Genomic DNA, 23,220 nt, shown 5'->3' on the forward strand with positions numbered 1-23,220 from the left:
AGGAAAATGCCAGTGTCAGGTCAGACACCAAGATCTTCACAAGATCTCTCTGTACCTACAGTGATACAATTAGGCCCCTAATGGACTTTGGTAATAAAATCAGTGTATTCATAGGAACCCCTGTACAATTCTTTCCCTTGGCACTTCAGCAGCTTTACCCTTGCTAGAGACCTTGCAAAGTTTCTGACTCAAGCCAGTGATTTCTTGATGCTCCTTAGCATCCATAGCTCCATAGCTCGTTAGTAATAAAGCACAATAATAGATTAACTATTATTCTTTAATAATTTCAACTATTATTCTTTGTTCGGTTCCATCAGAAGACTACATTCATTATGGCATCTAGGGTCACAAAAACAAATTCAGCCATGCCACTGAACTGTCTGAGAAATAAGCATGCCTGAGATTGTTCCCTTGGCATCTGCTCCCACCCACATCCCCACTCCCCCACCTGCCCACATCCTCCTCTGATTTAGTAATAATCCATGTTCCAATAGCGGCCTCTTGTAGAGACAGGCATGGACAAAGATATCACTTAAAGCAGCTCATATACAAATAATAATTTGCAGTTAGGAAATAGAAGAGTAGGAGTAAAAAGGCCTGTAGCTAAGTTGGTTGATACTCATTACACAGTGTTGTTGTTGGCATTAACAGGACAGCCATAAGGAATGTCGTTAGTAGGGTTTGAGGGAGTCCTGCTGTGGGTGGATGTTGTATTACACATGATCAGAGGATCAGCAATATTAATTAATTGAAAGAGGTAATTAGAAAAAAAAGCTGCCCCTTTGGAAAGAATTGTTTTTATCAATTAGCATTTTACATTTATGTTTGTAATACTTGGCCATTGCCCAAATGTATTAAAAATATAATGAGCATCTTTTCTAAGCAGTGATGGAAATGAAATGTGAGCAGTGGAGTAGTATTTTCAGTGCAGCATTAATGTTAAGACATTAGCCAGAATGAAACCATTAATAATTAGACCAGGAGATTGTAAGTAGGTACTTGCATAAAAACATTAGTTTCCAAGGTCTTAGTTCCACAAAGATCTGCAGTCACATTGACTCTGTGGTGTGCTGAGGAAGAGGAAGCAATCTACCTACATGCAACACATATGAGAACAAGACCGTATCAGACAAGTGACCAGATAAGGGGAAGACTGAGCAGCTGGGGAGCAGTTCTGTGGAGGATGCCCTGGTAGTTTTTGTGAAGAGCAAGCTGAAGAAGAGCCAGCTGTGCAGCCTGACAGCAAAGTGGCCAACAAAACTTGTGTGGACAGTACAGCCAGGAGAGTGACACACGAGCCTAGCGTGACTGGGATGTGTCAGAATGAAGCCAAAACCAGTATTTCCATGCATAAGTAGAAGCTGAAGCAACAGGGGGACTGTACACTTATACCTCATATCTGAGATTGAAATTAAGATGCCCAAAATACACTCATATTTCATCAATGTTGGCATAAAACCTACTTGATAGCTTGTCTTTACTGACATTGCTGTTTATTTGGTTGTAGTTTTTTCTGAGACAAATGACTTCCACCCTTGTGATGAAATGCAACCAAAATAAGAAGCATTGCCATGTACAATCAGTTTTAAATACTGCATACATCACTGTCTAATCAATGATGAACTGAAAATGCCAAATTTTATCAGCAGTATCTTGTGTCATTCAGGGTGCTTTAAGCATGGAGTTCCTTGCTCATGCTACTCTTCCTTTGACTTCCCTGACAGTTTTATAGAGCTATTATCCAGAGCTCTATTGTGCTCAGAATTTGGAAACTCCAGTTTACTGAAGTATAGAAGATTCAGTGAAGTCTGTTCTCATAGGGTGACATCCTCAAGTCACTGGAGTCAGGAGCAAGTTTTCTACTGGTTATGTGCAGTGTCTGTGAAATCTAGAGATTTGTCACTGGGAAAAAATCTGTCTGACACACACAGCTCCCCACCTAATTGCATGATATGGAAGTCACTTCGGAATCCAAATTGTTAGTGGACATGTAGATTTCCAAAGTGAAATGTTTTGTGTGCTGCAGTGTGTGGGTTTTTAATGATACATTATAAATGTGGAGGAGTCCCCAAATTCTTACTGAGTTTAGACAGAAGGATTTGAAAATCAGACCACAACCTAGGTATCCAATTTACTGGATTCAGAGAAACAGGGCATAGATCCACGTGTTCTTCTGCAGCAAGAGAAGACTCAGATCCTGGGAGTATCATTGTATTGGATTTGAATGGCTTTCTCCTCTTTTTCTGAATAATTGGATAAATGTAATGGAATGGTCCAGCATTGGTTTATAGTAGTAAGCAATATTCCTGGGAAAATAGCTCAGAGGACAGCAGGAAATAAAACATGGGTGTGATTTGATAGAAGGAAAAAAAAAATGGGACTCTGAATATGGCCTGGGGCCCGGAGTCCGTTGACCCTGGCTGCCGTAGGTGTCCTGGATAGTGCTGGGCTGATAAGCACAACCTGTCCAGGTCCCTCAGACAGGCTCCCAGCCACGGGCAATCTTACAAAGCAGCTCAGCACTTAAGAAAGAACAGCTCTTTGGTGAATTCAGCTCTTCAGTGATTTCAGCTCTTTGCTTGCTAAGCGCCCTGGACAGATGCAGGGAGAGAGGAGAAGGCTGTGTGCAGTTCCACAGAGGTGCCTTTGCTGGCAGCTCCTGCGAAGAGTCTCAGTGCCAAACTGGGCAGAAATGGGGGTTTATATAGGATACCAAGGTGCTGGAAATTGTCCAATACCCAGGGTCAAGGCGAATATGGCCTATGGTCTTACAGAGAGATAACAAGGGTCTGAATGCAGAAGAGGGGCTACTTGGGTCCAGTCATCATGAGTGGGCATTTCTTATCTTAGGCAAGTGACCGCCAGGGAGGCCTTGCAGGGCCCCTGGCTGCTACACTGAAGCTCTTGGAGATCCACAGGACTTCTCTTATTTTCATCTGTTTCTGAAATCTGGTTTAGGGTAGGCAAAGTCAAACTAATGAAATGACAACCTCAGGGAAGTTTCTAACATAATTTATAGATCCAAAAGCTAGTAGGTAAGTTTCAAATATGCAGCTCAATTCAAGCTCCAAACTTTTTAAAGTTGGTATACAATTAATTTTGCAAGCACTAGCAAAAATGAGACTGCCAGGAGAAGATTCCAGAAAATGTACCTTGCAAGCAATTGAAATTCTTGCTCAAAGCATGTATTTTAAATCTACAATTTATGTACCCTATTTGTCAGGACAGCTTACCATCAGAATAGAATTTAAATATTGCCAGCCTCTTGAGGAATGCTCCCAAATACTAGTTTCATCTGTTGAGGTCCTCAAGGAGCTCACTGTTGAAAGTCAAAGGATCAGGGCCAGAAAGGTAGATTCCAGATAAATCAACGCAGAATGTCATTTTAGTCCATCTATTTCTCCCCAACAGAAATAAGCAGAAAGACTGCCAGTAATTTAAATTGGAATGTGGGAAGAACCTTCATTTCCAGCCATGAAGGAATTTGTGCTTCTTAGAAATAGATGGTTTTTGTTTTTGTTTTTTTTTAATTGAATGAAACTATCACTCATGGAGAATATTACACACATCTTGTTGGGGTTTTTTAAGTAGTGTTACTGAGAACTTCAACAGAGCTGGAGAACTTTGTTTTCATAAGCAAATCATGAACAGTTCCTGCCTCTATACTTGTCTAGTTCAGATAACTAACAACAATAAAACCACAAAAAGAAAAACCATGACCAAAAATAAGCTTGGGTAACTTTTCAAACAAGAATTATACTTATCCCACTGCTTAGCATGTGTCATACCTGCAGTGAGAGAATGGCACTGGGTTTACAGGTAAAAGGGTATCTCTGTGCCATTTGATGCAGTGATTTGAGGCAGTAGAGAATGACAGGCTCTTCATGCCTGTGGTGCCTACTCAGGAAGTCAGGAAGCATGCCTGCTCAGGAAGTTTGATAATTATGGCAGGGACCTTCGGCACTGGGAGGAGGGTGGCCACACCTGCCTTCATTTCAGCTGAATGGTTTGGTTTTGAAGCAGAAAGTCACTGAAATAAAACCTCTGTTCCTGAGGCAACAACAAACCCAAATTTTACTGTTTTAGAAGGAAGGATGACAGAAGAATATGAAAACAGATAGAAGGAGGGAGTTACTCTGCAGTTACTACATACATTTTTAAGACAGAAATGGGTCTTTCCAAACAGGGTGGCTGGAAGCTGTTGTTGAGGGCAGGGCTAAACTGCAGTATTACCAGTAATGTGTGGTCATGGATCAGGTTGCAAAAAACTATGAAGCTGGCTTAAAATCAAAGGGTATATCAGAAAATATGTTTTTGGAGTTCTTTTGGTTTGCATTTTTGGGGGCTTATTCTCTGTAGCATGTCCTGTTTCACATTTTTATGATTGTCTTCAAACAAAAGGGAAAGAAGCTTACCAAGCAAAGCTTCTCAATCAATAAGTTTTCTGATGCTGAGAGGTGGGACTTTGAGGAAAGCTTCCAAACACCATCAAAGAAACTGTGAGGCAGCTAATATTGATACAATGATCCTCTTCACTTCCTTCAGCTGTTTTCCATAGGGGAGGCTTTGGGTCCCATCTACTTTCTCTTATTGACTGTGATTTATCTGCCTGTCAGGAAAGGCACAGGAGGCTATTCAAGCTCTCTTTTTTGTTAGGATTTTCCCCCTGAACCCACATTGATATTGTGGTACAGAACTTTTCTCTTTGCACAAAAGAAACTTAGCAAAGATATGAGTTGGTGTTCTTCTGTCACTGTAATCAAAACAAGTCATCCCTACAATTTACAACGCACAGGGGGAAAAGTGCTACTCGTCTGCTACCAATCTCCAGACCCACAATCTTGTTAATCTCCTCAACCTTGCAAGATAATCACCAGAAATTGAAAGGACTGTGGTGCAAAAAGCAGCTCACAAGAGCTGATCCTTCCACATGTCTGTAATACTTGACATTTACTTACATTCTGCTTTCATTTTCTTAAGACTCTGTGTGATTATGCATCCTAGATGTCTTAGTCTATTGACTAGCCATTCAGTCATCAAAACCTATGTCAGATTTAGATCAGCAGTATCACCATGATTACTTTATTATTGCACCTTAGCCTTGCAGGTAACTGAGCAAAATGCCAGCTACTAAAATAAAACTTTGTCTGGTCTCCTCCTTCCAGCCTAATAAACTGTTATATCTATATACTGTACTCCCCAGTCAATGCAAAACCACTGTAGACTCCTCTGGGTAAAAGTCTAGCTCCTTCATAGATCATTATACACATAATTCAATCATTTATGTAAAATAGCCAAGCCCCTAATTAACAAAGCCTCCCAGAGGCTTTGTTTCTCATGATTTGAATTTATGCATTATTAGAAACCTTAATATTGTCAACATTCATCTAAGATTTTGAGAGCAAAATTAATTTTGGGAACTCCTTGCCATAATGAATTATTAAAGGAATCTGATTAAAAGTTTTTGAAAAATACTATTAGATTTCTACAAATGAGAATTGTTCTGCATCTGTTTTTATGCTATTTAGAAAGAAAATGAAACAGACATTTAGGCCCCTGCCTGGTTTCTTTGATGGAACAAAGCAGAACTTGGGTTGAAATACTTTAATGACTGAGTAGTATTCACTTGAGAAACAGCCACATGAATATGGAAGAAGCAAAGAGGTGGGATGAAATGGCAGAAGTGTTACTACTAGAGTGACAAACTCCTGTGTGTTGTGTATTACATATATTAATGAACTGGTAAGAAGGTTGAGTTTTGATAAAACAAAAATTGGAAAACATTATATAGCTTACTTAGAAGCCAAGGTGGCTGAAAAGCTTTAACTTTAAGGAGACTGGAGAACACTGTTATCTATGAAATAGTGAATATCTTGAAAATGAAAGAGAATATATTACTGCAAGAAAAACACTCATTCACATTTGTGATTTTAAGTTAGAACTGTCAGTACAAAGATAATTAGACATACACATCATAAATGTCTGTATTACACACACACACACATATATACAAGAAAAAAAATATAAACAGCATTATACTGTCCCCACTAGCCAAGTGAATTACTAAGACATGGAGAGTGCTATCAAAACCTGGGTTTGTGGTTTTTTTCCTGAAAAAAGCAAGGAATAAGGACAAAAGTGGTAAGTATTGATGAGAGAGGGGGGGAAAAAAGCCAGATTTAAATATTTGGCTCTTCTTGTGCCTAGCTTGAGTAGAAGGTGATATTCACTGAAAAAAAAAAAGACAGAAGCCCCAAAACAGATAAGAAAAATACTTTTTCACAAAATATGAAATTAGTCAATTGAGATCATTTCCACATGCAGCTGCTACAGCTGACAACTAACAAACTATAAATGGGGTAGGATGTTCATACTGTTATTCAGTTCTATAATTATTAATTTCAAGACTTGCTAGAGTTTTGGAAAAATAGCATTTTCTTGTTTGGGAACTTATAACCATCTTAAAATATTCAAGAACTGGATGAAACTTATTTGGGTATAAAACTGACCTGCTCTTGTGGAACTTCTGAAGATTTTTACCCATTTGCTGAAGCATCTTTTTGCCCCTAGAGTGGGTGAGCCTCGAGTCTAGCCCCAAGGACCACTTTCTATGAACCTATCAAAGTTCCCAAGACTTTTATCTAGACAGTCATTCATTGACTTTGTTTGTTCACAGTAGCAACAGGTCTGGATCCTGTGCACAGGTCTTGCTATAGAGATCCACATGACAAAAAGCACTGGGTCCTTCTTCTTTAGGTTCCTGTAGTGGGAGATGCCAATTCATTTAAGCACATATTAATCAACAAAGAAATTGGCCAGTGGCATGAAAGGAATCTGGGAGGAAGAAAATAGTACCCCCAGGTTACCCTGAGAACCTCCCTGCAGCCCTAGCCGAACCTGGTACAGGAATAAAGCTCTCAGTCCCCAGTGCATTAAATTCATCTTCTTCCAGCAAACTGCTCACTTAAGAGCCCAGCCCCAGCTGCCTACAGGTGCCCCGCGTTACCCAGGCTGGTATTTCAACACGCAGTCTGTAGTTCAGGGAGAGCTGGCTACCCTTGACTCACATAAACAAACAAATCATTGAGAAACTACCCAGTTGGTGCAGATAGCTTTTAAATTTGATTGCTTCACATGAAGTTTCAAAATTTCTTGTAAATCCCCTATGGAGTTGTACGTTTTGTATTTGAGGGAAAAGGGGATGTTTCTGTGTTTCTTGGGAGGAGATCATTTGTATGGAGAAGCAGATTCAAGATTAAAAAGGCATTTCAGTTTTTTTGTAACTCACTATCTGCCAAGTGCTGGTAACTATGAAATGAAATTAAAATGACCCAGTAAAAATTTCATTTTTACTGAGAAAAACTTGTTGTGTCCTTCTGGGGACATTAAATTCTCCTGGAATAGCACCACTGACTCTACAAGTGCTACAGCTCTCAGCTTCTTCCTTTGGGGATGTAGTCCATGGACTAAAATATATTGGTATACTAGTTTGAATCACTGTGTGAACTTGTATGATTACTGTGAAAGCATGAAGTTACAGGTTTCTGGAAGGAAAATGGGGTGGGCAGCATTTGAGATGAAGACTTTTTAAAGAAAGATTAATGTAGATTAAGATTCACTTAGATTCACTCAACGTGAAAGAGATCAAAATTTCAAGAGTAGATTTATAGATTTTCAAAATGTGAGTCACACTTACACCTCTGTAATGTACCAGAAACTGAGAGGATAAGTTCTCCACGATAACATTTGAAGGCAATATTGCATATCAGACAGAAAAACTGATTCAGATTAATTAGTAGGTAGGACTGTACATATCACCACAGTAGCTATCAAGTGGGGTATAGAGATAACATAATGATGGTTTGGGGAGGCAATTCCGTTTTTCTATGCATACATATTTGTGAAATTTGGAACAGATGTTTTACGTTCAATGTCTTTTAACAGAGGAAGAGGCAAGTATATGAATCAAACCTGATAAACAATGGCTTGCAACTAGAAGCTACGAGGTCGGTGAGTGTTGTTCTCTGTGTGAATGTCTGTTTTGAGAGCAGAGCTGCCCCTGTGGGATTAAGGAAACTGGAGATATAAATTCACTGTAAGATTTCTCTCCCCTCAAGAAAAAAAGGCCCACCTTTCTTCTGTTAGCAGCATCTTTGTGATCTGATGCAAAATTTTTTATATTGTGTCTGCTCCTTTATATGCCTTCATCTGCCTGAGTGTTTCCTCATGTCAGCACTTTTACGGAAGCCAATGATATATTTGCTGGGATGGACAATGAATGCAACTTTGACTAGATCACCTATGAGTTGTAAAGAGAAAGAAAATTCTACATAGTTCAAGAATTGTTAAGATGAGAAGTTGCTTGCTTTCATACTTCTTTTCAATATTCTTTCATCTCAGGTTTTGGATGAGAAACTTATTTTTGTGAAAGTGCATGCACCTTGGGAAGTGCTGTGCACATACGCCGAGGTTATGCACATCAAAATGCCCCTGCAACACAATGACCTGAAAACCCAAGCCTCAGCTTTCAGCTGGTTCAGTAGACTCTTCAGGGTGGACGAAAATATCATCAAACCTGAGCAAGAGTTTTTCACTGCCCCTTTTCAAAAGGAACATTTGTCCAACTTCTATATCCAAGACAAAGACACATTTTTCAATCCTGCAACTAGAAGCCGAATTGTAAGTCCATGGAGTATTTCTAGCATTTACCCATAAAAAGAAGATATTCTTTGTGTCAAATCAGTGTAATTACCTTCATTAAAACATCCTAAAAAATTAAAAATGTTTGAGATGCAGTAGTCCTATGTGATTTATGAAATAGTCTGGGCAATCCAGAAGGAAAACTTTACTTAAGTTTATCCTATTTCTCTTCCACTTGAATTTAAAGGAGGGATTTTAATGGCTTGTACAACCTGTGCAATTAATTTTATCTACACTGCTTACTCTTTCTTAACTTGATTGCATGTTGAGACACATATAGCTGTATATGATTTCGTTCAGGTTGCAAGGACGCAAAAATATTTTTTTAAATTTCAGGTTCATTTTATCCTGTCCCGTGTGGAGTATGCAACAAAAAATAATGTGAAAAAGTTTGGCATTAACAAATTACTGGACACTGGGATCTACAAAGCAGCATTTCCTCTTCATGATGTAAGTCCAGTGCTTGTAACTAAAATGTACTTTGAAATAGAGATCTGAACTGTATCTAGATATATATATCCTCTAGGTATGTCAAAGGATAGAAGAACTATCTTTGCCTTTTTCCTGGACTGATATTATATCTACATAGAAGAATGTGGTTGTGCTAAAGAGATTTTCTTCTAAGGCTCTGTTGTTAAAAATGTATTTCTATAGATGAAAAACAATATATTTCACTTGAGAGTTCTTAAACTTGTATTTTCTGGGAGAGGTATTTCAATGAAGTACCTGGACTGAGAGATAGTTCCTATGAGACACTGCATGATCAGTCCTAAATCAATGTTTCCTTAGTATGCAATTTTCCAATACTAAAATTCCTATCAACATTGTTGATAAAGATGTAGACTACAAAGCTCATTTTAGGATGTGTGAAAGTCTCGCACAGTGAGAAACAGTCCCTTGGTTCCCCAACACTGCAGCATTCATGCATGAGACTCAGATTTCTACAGGAAGACTCTGCCCAGCCAGTCCAATGCCTCACAGGTGTCGTCAGAATCTTGTGGAAAAAAAGCTTCACTGGTTTCAGTTTCACCTCGCAATAATAACAACTCCAGCTTTTGCAGCTACCCTTCTGAAGCTTTTTAAATTATATTATTTGAAAGTTAGACTGAAATTTTTTTGTATACCAAGGCTAGCAATAGCACAAAAAATCAGATTACATAATATTTGACAAAGGACAAAGCTCCATGTGAGGCTGTGAATGCAAAGTGAGCAAAGACTGAGGGCTGATTTTCTGTATTCTATCTATTGCATAACCACAACATCCGAACTTGTCCCCATCAGAGCCACCATTTGTGTGTCCAAGGTGTGTTCTGTCGAGGAGACATTGAGATCATGGGAGGTCAGGAATGATAACTACTTCAGCTGCATGGACTTGGCTTAAAATATTTAGGAGGCCTCCAAAGTTTTCAAAGAAACTTTTAAGGCAGAATCAAGACAAACCATGTTTCTTGTAAGTAATCAAAGCTTTACAGAATAGAATTAATATAATTTGTGACTAGCCATTTTTAAGGTTTCCTTTTAAAGATTTAAAACCTGCCTTGCAGGCTATTTCTATCATGGCATGGGGAATTTGGACTTGGTTTGACTAGTAATTAATGACTGTCTTCTTATACAGTTGAAATTATACATAACAGCTATACTGAAAATTAAAAGTAGCCAATAGATTTCTACAAACATTACTCATGCTGTTGCATTACAGATATAGAATGGGAAATGTCTCAAAAAAAACAGGTTTTATTGAAATAGCTTTTTTTATAGCCTACTAAGAAATACAAAGATTATCTCCATGTGAACTCACTTTTAAATTTAAAACAGAGACTAGAGGCCCTAGATTTTTTCCCCCAGTCTTTCCTGCCTGTATTCTTGTACAGTATTATTTTGAAGCAAAGCATCTGTAGCATGTTAAAGCTACTTAAAATTCATTTTAGTTCAGTCCTGTTTTCTAATTAGAATGGATCCTTTTTTTTTTTCTATTCCTAAGTGCCAAGATGCTGACATGTGCTTAGATTAAGTTCAATGATGAGTCCTTGCTATTTTCAGCTCACATATGTATAGCATTTACTTTAGCATTCAGAGACTTTCTGACAATCTTCTATCCTGAATCCTGGTGTGCTCTCAGAGCTGCTGCTCCTTTTCTTAGCTTGCAGTAAGACTATCTAAAAGCTCCTCCAGACTCTAGTTTGTGGCATAGAGATTGTCTGTAGAGATGAGAGATGAGCTGCACTGCTTAGATTTTAGTGCTATCTTCTCATGCTTGTTCTGTTCTGCAGTCAAGTTTTAGGCACCTGTCGACTGATCCCAACTGCCCAAGTGAACGATATCTCCTCTACAGAGAATGGGCTCATCCTAAAAACATTTTCAAACAGCAACCCCTGGATTTCATCAGGTTGGTGTAACTGGCATTGGACTAATTCAGGGAGAATGTGAAATCTACATAATAGGTCTGGTTTTGGGGAAGTCAAAGAGGCACAGGTCAGTTCTGAGGGAAGATACATACACCCAGATCAGCTCATGCACAGGAGCATAATTTGAGATTGGTTTCATGATGAGCTGATTTATGAAAAGGCAACCACTTAAATTTTTTCTTTTGCGAGGCATGATCTTTTTTTCCTTTTTTTCTATTCTATCCTTTTATAAAAGCATGCAATACTACTGCAATCCCAAAGCTGAAACAAGAGGACTATTACAATATGGGTTGGCATAAAATGTGTGAAATTTGAAGAGCCATTTGAAACAGAAATGCAAATTTACTTGTGTTTCAGAAAAAAAAAAACACATACACACACCTTTCTCCTCCACAGGAAATACTATGGAGAGAAAATTGGCATCTACTTTGCTTGGCTGGGATTTTACACAAATATGTTGACTGTGGCTGCGGTTGTAGGAGTTGGCTGTTTTCTATATGGATGCCTGAAAAAGGACAACTGCACATGGAGGTATCTGATCAGGCCTGGTTTAATATCACGTACAATTTTGATCAGTCCTGTACACAGGGGGACAGTACTGGGTTTGGAAGACACTGCTTAATGAAGGAGGCAAAATTAAAGGGCCCAAGAACAACTGCCATGGTGTATTTAAAGGCAAAGGCATAAAATATTAGATAAATAATGGATATCCATGAACCATTACAGTGATAGATGTCCGGGAGTTTGCTATTTCATAATTTTATTTATATTTTGCATGAGGTTCGCCATGCCTAGTGTAGAAACACAAAGAAAACAGTGTCAATCAGAAGTCAATACAAATTGCCATAATACATCATTTTCACTGTGGTAATCCTTACCCAAAGACTTTATAAATTTCTTTCCTCTAATTTGTGAAAACATAAGAAGAGCAACAGCACAGGGGTCTTCAGCTGCTCAGGATACCTTGGAAGGCAATGCATAGCCGTGGCACAGATTCTCTCATCAGAACACAACAAAATTCAGTTATGGCCAAATGACCCAGGGGAAAAAAGATAATGTCATTGTGTCAAAGGACCATCCAGTTGTATAACCCCTCCTGGAAGGGTGTTCACGTTCCATGCTGAAGGGCTGTTCCACAGCTCCACTCCTGTGCACAGTTTATACCCATTACTTTTTTGCCAGAATTATAGTTCAGTTAAACAGCTCACCTCCCTCCCTGGTGTTCACCCCCCTGATGTACAGGTAAGAAGTAATTGCGTTACCTTCCAGCCTCCACCATGCTGGGTTAGTTTGTGTGAGATGGAGGCTCCTTTGCCATCTCTTAGGATTCAGATCTGCAAACCTGTGAGCCCTTGCAGCAGCTCCCCTCTGCACAATTTCCAGTCTGTTCCTGTTTAGAAGACCACAGGGACTAGGAAGCCCTTTGGGCTCTGCAGCTATTCCTTGTTGTGCTAGGTCATGCTGGTCTTCCTTCTCCCTTCAGACTTGCTACAATAGCATGTGTGAGCATGCAGCTGTGGGTTTCCTACTGAAGACTTTTTAAGAGCTGTTTTATTTTTAGTGTGGGCAGTTTTGAGAATTACCACTATGCACAAGGGATGGAAATTTATTTTCTTCATGTGTCATCCATTTTTGAGATGAGGACTATGAATGGAAATGGAGATATTTTGCCAGAGCAGGGGTGGGGGTGGAATTCTTGAGTGCAGATCACTGGTAAATTATTCCTTAATTCCCTGAGATTATTGCACTGTGTTTGTGTGTGAAAAAGGACTAAAGAATTAAGTGCTGGTGAGCAACTGACTAGTTTTGTTTTTAGCCAAGAAGTATGTGACCCCAACATAGGAGGCAATATCATAATGTGCCCTCAGTGTGATGAAGTATGTACCTACTGGAACCTCACCATCACTTGTGAATCATCCAAGGTAACTACATTTACAGCTTTTAAACACCCTTTTGAATTTTAGCTGCACTTTCTCTAGTACTACATATAAAACAATGTTCATCCTCTGTTAGCATTCTGCAGAACTGCTAAAGATGTGCAAATAGTTACTCCTTTTGATACAGCAACTCAACTTCAAAAAGTAAAACCAACAACATTAATTGCTCCAATTTGATCTAAGATGAAAAATTTAGTCTTTTTTGTTTCACATTACTGCCAATATTTGCTAGGAGAATAAAATGTTATTTCAATTGAAGTTTGGTTTCATTTGGGGGTACGTCTTTTTGAGGGAAGGAAAGATTCAGTTAAAGCCTTGATTCAGTAACTCTGAATCATTTTTTCTAAGGAACCATTTAAAGCCTGCTTTGACATTTCTAATTTTTGCCTCCTCCCTGCATGAAGAAGTTATCTGGATCTATGCCTTGAATTTGATCCTTGTTGCCAAGGAGAAGATGGGTACAAGGAGGGGCTGGTGGCTATGACAGAAACTGTCACACAGCCATGTCCTCTTGTCTGCTTTTTTATTCCTGTCAAAAGGAACTTCACTTTCTTTCCCCATTACCTTGTCTCACTAAGCTAATGTTAGCCTTTCATCATTCCTCTCCATAGATTCAGTCCCAAAACTGCAATTTTTCAGCTATTAATCAGAAATATTTTTCCGGACATTAATGTGTTGCAACAGCACGCTTACATGCTAAAAGAAATAAGATTTCAGGGAAAAGGCTATAATGGGAAAAAAAAAAAAAAAAAAAAAAAAAAAAGGGAGATAGTGACCACAGAGGTATTTCATCAGAGTGTGGTTTTACTAACTAACTTATTTCTTATCCTGCTTATGAGAACCAGGTGTGCCCATGGCCTTAGTGGCTGTACTAAAAATCCATAATTCTGTCCTGAGTTCCCAGACCAGAAGTACTGTTCTTCCTCTTAGTAAGCAACAGATGGAAGGAAGTTTGATAGCACACCATTTTACTATCCCTCATAATGCATATATGGCTTTTATTTTTAATTCTGAACTTTGCATTTCATTTCCTTGATTTACTGGAGAGTGGTGTGCATGGACAGAAATTGAGGAAGCACTATCCACAGGGGTTATTTATGACACAAAAATTGAAAATCAACATTTTCAGTAAGCAGCTTCTGAGTTCTGTTCTGGGTTGGTGTAGAAGAATAAAAATGGTCGGTTATATTTTAAGACTTTTTTTCTTTTCCACTTTTCCAGAAACTCTGTATATTTGATAGCTATGGAACACTGGTGTTTGCAGTATTTATGGGAATATGGGGTAAGTCAATTTCAACAACTGTGGTTTCTTATCTAATTTTGGCCAAACCTCCAGCATCAGCCAAGAAAACATGGATAAATTTGCACTGACTTAATCTGCTAGGATTTAGGAATTCACTGGAAAGTAGTTCAACAGAAAACAAGCACATTCACAGGAACTCACCATAAGCAAACAAAAAATTGTAGTCTTAAAAATTAGTCTTCAGTATCTGTTCTGTTTTGGTGACTTGAAGAAAAGTCTGAGGGAGGTGGTTAAGATTGCCACATGTTCATCCAGCAGGAGTCAGCCACATGCTTAAGTATATCTGTCAGAGGAGCTGGGTTTTTTCCTCAAAGATTTGTGGATATGCTTATGCTATTAACAGCTATGTAACTGCACAATGCAATTTAAAAATAATAATTTGTTATATTTCCCAGGAATTTTTTCCTTCTGTCTTTATTTAAGAAGCAGATTGTAAAAAGCATAGTAGGTTACAAGCACTTGGTTTATCTTTTAGCAGAGAAAATGTATATGAAGCTAGGATGTTTCCCACACGGGAAAACACTTGGTGCTATATTCAAGGGATTAGGCAAGGTTTATTTTTCTAGAAACCATTTACTTTATTCATATTAGCAGCTTTGTTAATTGGCTTTTATTGCAGTGTCTCATCCAGTAATTATGGAAGTTCCATGTTAGGTCTGCATACCTATATGAGAATGCTATAGGGAATGTCTCATGTAATATTTTGAATTTATATATAGGCTGACAAGAATGCAAAATTTGCTTTCTTTGTAAAACATACTGTATTTTTATTTCCTTATGATGATCTAAAGTGCTTCAAAATAACTCTTGCTTGTAAAGAAATGTAAGATGAAATGTATAACTTCAAAAAGAAGTTATTTTTCCAAAACATATGCTGAAATACCAGCAGGGAATTCACTAAATTAAAAGTTATTAGAAGTTTGATACTATTGTAATCTTCTCCCATCATGTCAAGAGTTAATTAATTGGCAATTTGGTTTTTAATTAAGATTGTGCTTCCTGTTTTGAAGAATGGTTCCAGGAGCAATAATTACAAAGTTAAGCTTCATGGTTATAGAAATGGCTGTAAGGTCTATTAGTATTCTTATTGTAAGTCCACTATATAAAGAGGTGAATTATATTACAGAAATTCAACCAAAATTGTACTGAGTCCAAATGACCCCGATCCTGTTGTAATTCCAGCTGTAATTTTCATCTTGTTCTATTATTTTTTTAGGACCCCCCCCTTGTCCAAAACAATTAAAATTAATACTAGACTCTTAGACATATTATTGCATCATTATCATCAATACACTTCAAATAAGTGCATATTTTCTTGTGTGTATTCCTTAAAAAATCTTAAAGCACCATGAAACACCATGGGAATTTGGCCTCAGGAGTTAGCCCTTTTTATACATTAATTCTCCCTTTGCTGGTAAGACTAGATTGGCAAAGGTCAGGAACAAGAGGCAGCTTCCACTTCACTTGCTCCCATTCCTGGATCCCCTCCCTGAGCAAGGTCAGTAAAACCAAGATATGTTCTCTAATGGAGGCACTTCTCAGATCTTGGTGACACAGCTTCAGAGGCAGAATTCCTGGGCCAGCCTGAAGGGCAGTGTTGAGGGACACACAAAAGGGGACACCATTCAATATGGCATGAAATGACTTATTTGATCTCCTGATTCTGAAATGTCATTTGTTTCCACTGTTGAAACAATCTTGCTTCAAAATAAAAGGAAAATGTTAAATCTAGGAGGAGCTCCTTTCCTGCTCTGAAAGACACAGCACAGCTAATAGGGGGCTGGGAAAGTTGTCCCTGTGCTATGTGCCCTTCTGTCGCAGCTAGCACGTGAGGCTTTCATCACAGGAGTCCCTGAACTTCTGGGCTCTCCAGCAGCAGCTGAATTTGCAGCTGGAACAAATCAGTCTAGCCTGTAGATTCCTGTGATTTGGGCTGGGCAGCAATTAAAGGTTTATGGAAGACTAATCTTGCTCTGCAGGAGAAAGCAGATGAGAGCCTCTGGTCCCCTGCTTGCAATGTTCTTGCTGCTTTTAAGTGTGAAGGAGTGGAGAAATCCTTGTGAAAGCAGCCCCCAAGTAATCAGGGGAGCAAGGTTTTCTGGAGTTTTGCATTTGCAGATGCCAAGGTCATCTCATAGCTCAACCCATGGAGTTTCCTGGCTTTTAAATGTCTCAGTTTGGGACTTTTCAACCACACCTGATTTTAGGCATAACCTTCAATGTTTGGACTTGTAACTGCATGCCACTGAGGTTTCATCATCCAGAATGAGGGGCCAAACTAGGGAAAAAAACCCCAGTTGTAGGGTTAATTACTCCCAGACAATGAGAGCAATGAGAGTGCAGTGATTGGATACTACTCCTCCTGGAAATAGCGCTGCAGAGCCACACCACTCATTTAATCTCAGACTGCACCCTCTTCAAGAATGAAGCATCCAGGTGTGTGCCAGGGAGCAAGATACTAACACCCAGCATCCTGAGCTCCTCCCAGCCTTCCCATCTGGGTTTGTCATTGCCTCTGATGCCAGATCTGCCTGCATAATGTTTTGGGACCAGGTAATGAGTTTGTCTGGATTCATGTTTAATCATTACCTCTTAGGCATCTGTGTACCTGATCCCTCAGCATTTCAGGCTGCAGGAGCACTGTCCAGGGAAATGGCTGGCCCAGCCAGCACATACTGTACAAAAGAGCTGCAGTCGCTTCAGGTTTGTGCTAGCAGAGGAGAAAAGACAGCTGTTTTTAAGCAGATTGAAAAAACACTGTGTTTGTAGTCTGCAAATTGATAACTTGTCAACACAAAAATTGCAGTGTGAATGAGCATTAGCTCTTTCCTCTGACTTTTTTTAGCATACTGAGTTTAATTTTCTAGAAGTCTGCACTTTCTAGCATTTTGTCTTCACCTATTCAATTTAGTTTCTTAAGTATCCCATGTTAAACTTTTTCAAAGCAGTCTGTATATAAAATCCAAAATGCTCATATTTTGGCCTTAGGCAGAAAGAAAATATATAGATAAAGTATATACATTCTTTAGCATGTGGTTGCACTACCATTTACCTTAGGTTTCTCATATTAAAGTACATATTCATCCAAAATCATAATTGCATAATGGAGTAGATCCAGTTGTTTTTGCCATTGCATTAGCTAATAAAGGTTTTATTCCATGTCTGTGAAAAGCTTTATGGAATACTGAGCCATGTGTTATACCCCAGAGGGGGCAAGCAGTATCCAGTACTCATGTGGTATTACTAATTTTGTCTATCATTTGGATAGTTACTTTTTTTTTGGAGTTTTGGAAGCGACGGCAGGCTGAACTGGAGTATGAATGGGACACGGTTGAGTACTTGGAGCAAGAAGAGCAAGTTCGCCCAGAATACGAAGCTCGCTGCACTCATGTAGTGATGAATGAAATCACACAGGTAAGGAATATTTTGACAACTGGTGATGGTTACTGCTGTAGGCAGACACATGTATGCCTACTGCTGTAGGCAGACACTGCTCACATGCTGTGAGCAGATACTATGAAAATGGTGAATCAGGACTGGAGCTTTATAAATCAGCAGTGCCTCAAATTGATAAGCTGGCCTGAAAGCATTGACTTGATAAAGTACAGATGCAGGGAGAGGGAATTGATATCTAACTGAAAGCACTTTAAAGTAGTTGCATGTTTGAGGACATTGTGCTGCTGAGGTTCCTCTGTTTTAAATAAAAAGAAGTAGGCATCATCCCCAGCTTAGAAGACTAAGTCTACTTTATTAAATCCCCCAAGAAATTATTGTTTCTGCCAGAGGCCAAGATCACAGATCTTGGTGATGCTATCTTTACCTAGGAAAAAAAGGTGAATAGAGGGAAACAATGCATTATTATATGAGATGCCAGGAATGTTTTTTAACCAAAGATGTTTCCGATTGAAACACCTGTAAATAGCTATTGTTGCTAAGTGCATATGGATGAAATTATGATTGATAACAACAAACTTGCAGAGACAAGGATAACTTAATTTCAATGACAGAGGATTCATATTTATGAGTATCTTAGCCTATATTTCTATTTATTATACATTTGAGTAGCTTTCGCTTCAGTGGCTTGCTTACTCAAGTTCAGTTTCACTTTTTTTTATTCTCTGTCAGTAGATTACTCTGTCTTTTGTCTAATCATTTGCACTGCTTTCACATTCCATCCACATTATACTAATGTTTATTAGAGGGCACTTGACAAGTTTCTAAATGAACTGTCATAGTTGAAACTATCCTATATAGATCTTCTTTTTAATATCTTGTACTATCAAAATACTCATACTGTTTAAAAGCTTATAAACCTATGCCACCTTGAATATGTAAAGTCATAGCTAGAAAGTTCCTTTCAGACAGTTCAAAGAGTGAAGAATATGCTAAAGTATTTTATTTTGATCCTTAGAGATTCTTTAAAGACTCAGTGAATTTTCACAATACCACATTGTAAAAGTCATTTTCCTTGGGGAAGCCATCCCATTGTTCATATGGAATACATTGAGAAATACAGAGATCAAGGACCAAAATTTTAGTGCCTGCTAAATTTAGCCATTGAAGTTTGAAAGATAATGACCTTGGATGCCATGATCAGCCAAGAAGGATGGGTCCATTCAAAAGGACTATGCACCCTGCAGTGGCTGAAGTCAATAAGAGCTGAGGACCCTCTACTTCTATGGAAGTCATTTTTATCTTAGAAGGGACAGCAAAAAAGATACCTGTAATCAGGCAAGACTTCTGAAGTCATGAATAAATGTTGAGTTTCTAGGAAAAAAAACAAGGTACTTTTTTCCTTTTTTTCTGCCCTCAGTATAAGTGTTTAATTAGAGCATACGAAAAAAATATGAAAGAAGATTTTGTGCTTTCTTGATCTGTTTTACAGCAAGAAGAATATGTGCCATACACTGCATGTGGGAAGTGTGTACGGATGACTTTCTGTACAAGTGCCATCTTCTTTTGGGTAAAGTTCTTCTCTTTCTTTCCCCTCATAAATTCACTTTTCAAGTAGCTGTCTAAAAAATTGTCCTCCTGAACTGAACAAAAAATGAGAATGGAACAGGTTCAGTTGGATTTCCATCTCATGCATAAATCAAGCCCATAAGATATGGACCCACTTGGAGAAGGTAGCTGTGGTCACCCAGTAGTCATTAGCATCAAAATATCCTGCAGCTGTAGCTTGTGAGTTATGCTTGTGAAGGTAGTCCATTGGTTTTTCCCTCATTATTTTAAGACAAATGCCTTTGCTTTTAGAGGGGCAGTAAGGGGAAGACTTCGGTTTATATGCTCTCCTCCCTTCTAGTTTCTGTCTGATTTGTTCCAGCTGTGCTCCTCCATATTGTGTCTCACAGTCCATGACCTCTTTCAGGTTTTGTGTTTCACTTAACAGAGCAAGGCTAGGTGCTCTTTAATCTTCCAGTGCTGCTACTTTAATTAAAACTAAGCCTTGAAAGCAGTCCAGTCAGCCATGACACAATATATAACACAATGAGCCGGCCCAAAGAGATTTCCTTGAAAAGCTCTGTGTTTTAGCATGCTGCAAGTCCTCATCTGTAGCACAAATAGCAGCTGGAAAAGACCTCATTCTCAATGATAGGATGCAGATAGGAGATAGAGTGGTGTCTGGCAGCTCAGGAAAGCCTCAGCATTGATACATTTGAAATACAAAGGAAAGAATACCGATTTGCAGTTGGATTTAAATAGGCCAGACTTCATGTTGGAGAAAAGAGATTTGTTCTGAGTTTGTCACTTGTGTTACTGTGTGTGGGGCCAGGGAAGGTAGTTCATGGCAATTTGCTCAGATAGTGAAAAAAATATACATACCCTGTGGACCGTAAACTGAATAGTAGTTAGAGAACTAGCAAAAAAAAAAAAGCAGGAAGAGAAGCAAAAAGAGCAGTTGGCAAGCAAGATGGGGTATCTGGATCATTATTGCAACTCCTGCAGACTATAGGACTTGGCTTAATTTTTATCTATTCCTTCGAGGGGTCTGTAGTCTGTAATAGTATCATGTGGAAGAGAAGGTGCAGCCCCCTCCAAAATCAATATAGACGTGCTTGTACATTTGCCATACTGCCAGTTGTCCAATACAAAGAGTCTTCTCCCATCACATGCCTCGAGGTGCAAGATTTGATTACACTTCTTGTTATATTGGCTTACATCAGTAAAAACCCTTGTTATTAGTCATTAAACAGACCATCTCTTTTCTCTGCTGCAGATTTACTATGCTACATGAAAAAAAATGCTTCTTTTATGGATTCTCTATATATTGCTTTGTATCTTATTTGATCATCCTCTTGAAATAGAATGACAAGCACAAAATTGCTTTCCTTTTGCCTATCATAAAAAGTGTTTTGAACTCACTTTTCCTAACACCAGTGGTTGAACATGAACATCTTTCTTGCATTCCCTTTGGCAGATCCTTTTGATTATTGCTTCAGTTGTTGGAATCATTGTCTACAGGCTCTCAGTTTTCCTGGTGTTCTCTGCAAAGTTGTCACAGCACATCAGTGGAACAGAGGCAATCCGCAAGTATCTGACTCCGCAGATGGCCACGTCAGTAACAGCTTCCCTCATCAGCTTTGTTGTCATTATGATTCTCAACATCGTCTATGAAAAAGTGGCAATCCTGATCACTGACTTTGGTATGCTGCTGCTGTACCTCAGATGGAAACGTGGGGTAAAATAGATAGAAATATTAGCATTTATATGTATAGTAGGTATTACAGTAAATGAACACCTGAACCAAATCTTTCAGAATTTTCCCACAAAAATCACACAATACCACCTAGAAATTTCCCAATATAGATTTTCTCAATATCAAAGAAATATGATATTTAGCTCTTTGTAAGCCTGAAAAGACCTTACATAGCCAGCATGAAAGATCAATTGTTTACAGTTTTGTGCTTGTGAAATATGCAAAGCAAAAAAATTATTACAACAACCAAGCTTTATGAAAACAGATCAGTAAGGCATAACACATTCAATTATATTAGCTTTTGTTTGTGGGGAAAACAGCTATTTTCTCATAAATAAGTGAACTAAGATCACCATTCCAAAGCTACATACCACTCTGATGTTGTTAAACAGATAAACAGTCACAAATAATATTATTCTCTATATCCAGGCCATCAACATTAAAGTAGCTATTTTACTTTAGATGCATGAAGTAGCGTGGTGTTTTCACTTAGTACTGTTTCATCAGTTCAGAGTGTTACATTTGTATCTTTGTCGAGTCTGCTGCCTTTGGATGCTTTTTCTTCCCCTGAGTTATTAGAATTTCTGCTCCTTCTCTTTCTTTATTGTCAGGGAACAAGTTCTTTTCTTTTAACAACCCATACAGTTTTAGAATTATATAATTGTTACAGTATACATGGGGATTAGGTACAATCTAAATGATAATGCTCTCAGTCATATAAGGGAATATGAGGCATACAAATACTTTACAGCTGAGGCTCTAGAACAGCTTGTAGGTTACTTGCAGGTTGGGTTGGGGTTTTTTTCATTTATTTACTTTTCTTTCATTGCAGAACTTCCAAGGACACAGACGGATTATGAAAACAGTCTGACCACAAAGATGTTCTTGTTCCAGTTTGTCAACTACTATTCTTCATGTTTCTACATAGCCTTCTTTAAGGGTAAATTTGTAGGTCACCCTGGAAGTCCAGTTTATTGGCTAGGAAAATATCGCAATGAAGAGGTAAGAATGTAGAATGTATAATTAGTCTGGGTATTGTGCTGCAGTTAGGAGTGTCTAAAATAAAACATAATTGTACATATTTAACATGAGGGTTTAAAAGTTATTGCCTCTCAAGGTAATTACCTCCTTACTAGGTACTGCCTAGTAAGTACCAGGCATAAAAGAGCATGGCACAAGACCAATTTGTCTTAGAAATGTATTACACATATCCAGTAAAGTGTATTTTACCATGGTCCTACAATCTGTGACTGGGCACATAGAAAGGAGAGCATATCAGTAGAAGCATTCCTATTTGATAGCACAGAGCTGCATGACTTCACCTGGTATTTCACTCTTTCACTGGTATTCTGCCAACCCACCTTATGTGGCCTGGATTTGGCTTTTGCATACCTTACTGGAAGGGTTTGCCTGGGCAGTCTTCTTCAATTGCTTCAGTAATGTTGTTATAATAAACCAGGCATGCATGATTTTAAATGCTTCATTCGTGCCTGAAAAGTTACCAACTTCAAAATAATTTTCCTGTCTCTCCCAATATTCAGTGTGATCCAGGTGGATGTCTCCTCGAGCTCACAACCCAGCTTGCCATCATAGTGGGAGGAAAAGCTATCTGGAACAACATTCAAGAAGTGCTTCTTCCGTAAGTTCAAACCATTAAGTAATTTTCTCTTTCATTGCTGAAAAATACTGTTTTGCTTGATGTCTTCAGGCATTTGGTCACTCAGTTTGGTAAGTGCATATTGTATTCTGAAAGAATAAGACTTGTCCTCAGAGTCTTTTTTGGTCTGGTAGTCTGGGCTCCTGTCTCTGTTGTTTTAACTGATTTTAATTCTAATCAGAAATTCTTCCTTCCTTTGCAAGTCAAACTCGATGTGTTTCAGGTTGAATATTCAAAACTGAGGGGTAGTAGAAGCTATGACAATATTAAACTTAAGACTTGCTTCATATTGATTGGAATGCTTTGTTGTTATACATTGGGGTTTTAAAAGTCATGTATAAATTACTATTTTAACTAATTTAGTAGATATAAATTACTATTATTCTGGTATATTGCCCTTTTACACTCTTATTTATAGCTTGTAAAAACCTACTTTAAGGTTAAGGCAACAAAAGTTGCATTTAAACCTACAGCAGAAATGTAACATCAGAGATGCCATATTTTTTTTGCATTTACTGGAC

At 38.4% G+C, this 23,220-nt stretch overlaps 1 protein-coding gene across 3 annotated transcripts in view; it reads left to right on the forward strand.

The window, feature by feature from the left end:
• The window catches only part of ANO6 (anoctamin 6), a 69,970-nt gene that overhangs the window by 35,686 nt on the left and 11,064 nt on the right, over positions 1-23,220 (forward strand). For 2 of the 3 annotated variants that reach the window (XM_021547411.2, XM_077783485.1), the window contains 12 exons: positions 7,945-8,010; positions 8,401-8,679; positions 9,037-9,150; positions 10,971-11,086; positions 11,502-11,636; positions 12,922-13,027; positions 14,264-14,324; positions 17,614-17,759; positions 19,231-19,308; positions 20,764-20,989; positions 21,875-22,044; positions 22,584-22,681. In XM_021547411.2, the coding sequence (XP_021403086.2) occupies positions 7,945-8,010; positions 8,401-8,679; positions 9,037-9,150; positions 10,971-11,086; positions 11,502-11,636; positions 12,922-13,027; positions 14,264-14,324; positions 17,614-17,759; positions 19,231-19,308; positions 20,764-20,989; positions 21,875-22,044; positions 22,584-22,681 (1,595 nt within the window). The remainder of the gene's footprint in view (positions 1-7,944; positions 8,011-8,400; positions 8,680-9,036; positions 9,151-10,970; positions 11,087-11,501; positions 11,637-12,921; positions 13,028-14,263; positions 14,325-17,613; positions 17,760-19,230; positions 19,309-20,763; positions 20,990-21,874; positions 22,045-22,583; positions 22,682-23,220) is intronic. The other variant, XM_021547415.2, reaches the window with a different exon arrangement.

The sequence above is a fragment of the Lonchura striata genome, chromosome 5 (assembly GCF_046129695.1).
Source record: "Lonchura striata isolate bLonStr1 chromosome 5, bLonStr1.mat, whole genome shotgun sequence".
NCBI lineage: Eukaryota > Metazoa > Chordata > Aves > Passeriformes > Estrildidae > Lonchura > Lonchura striata.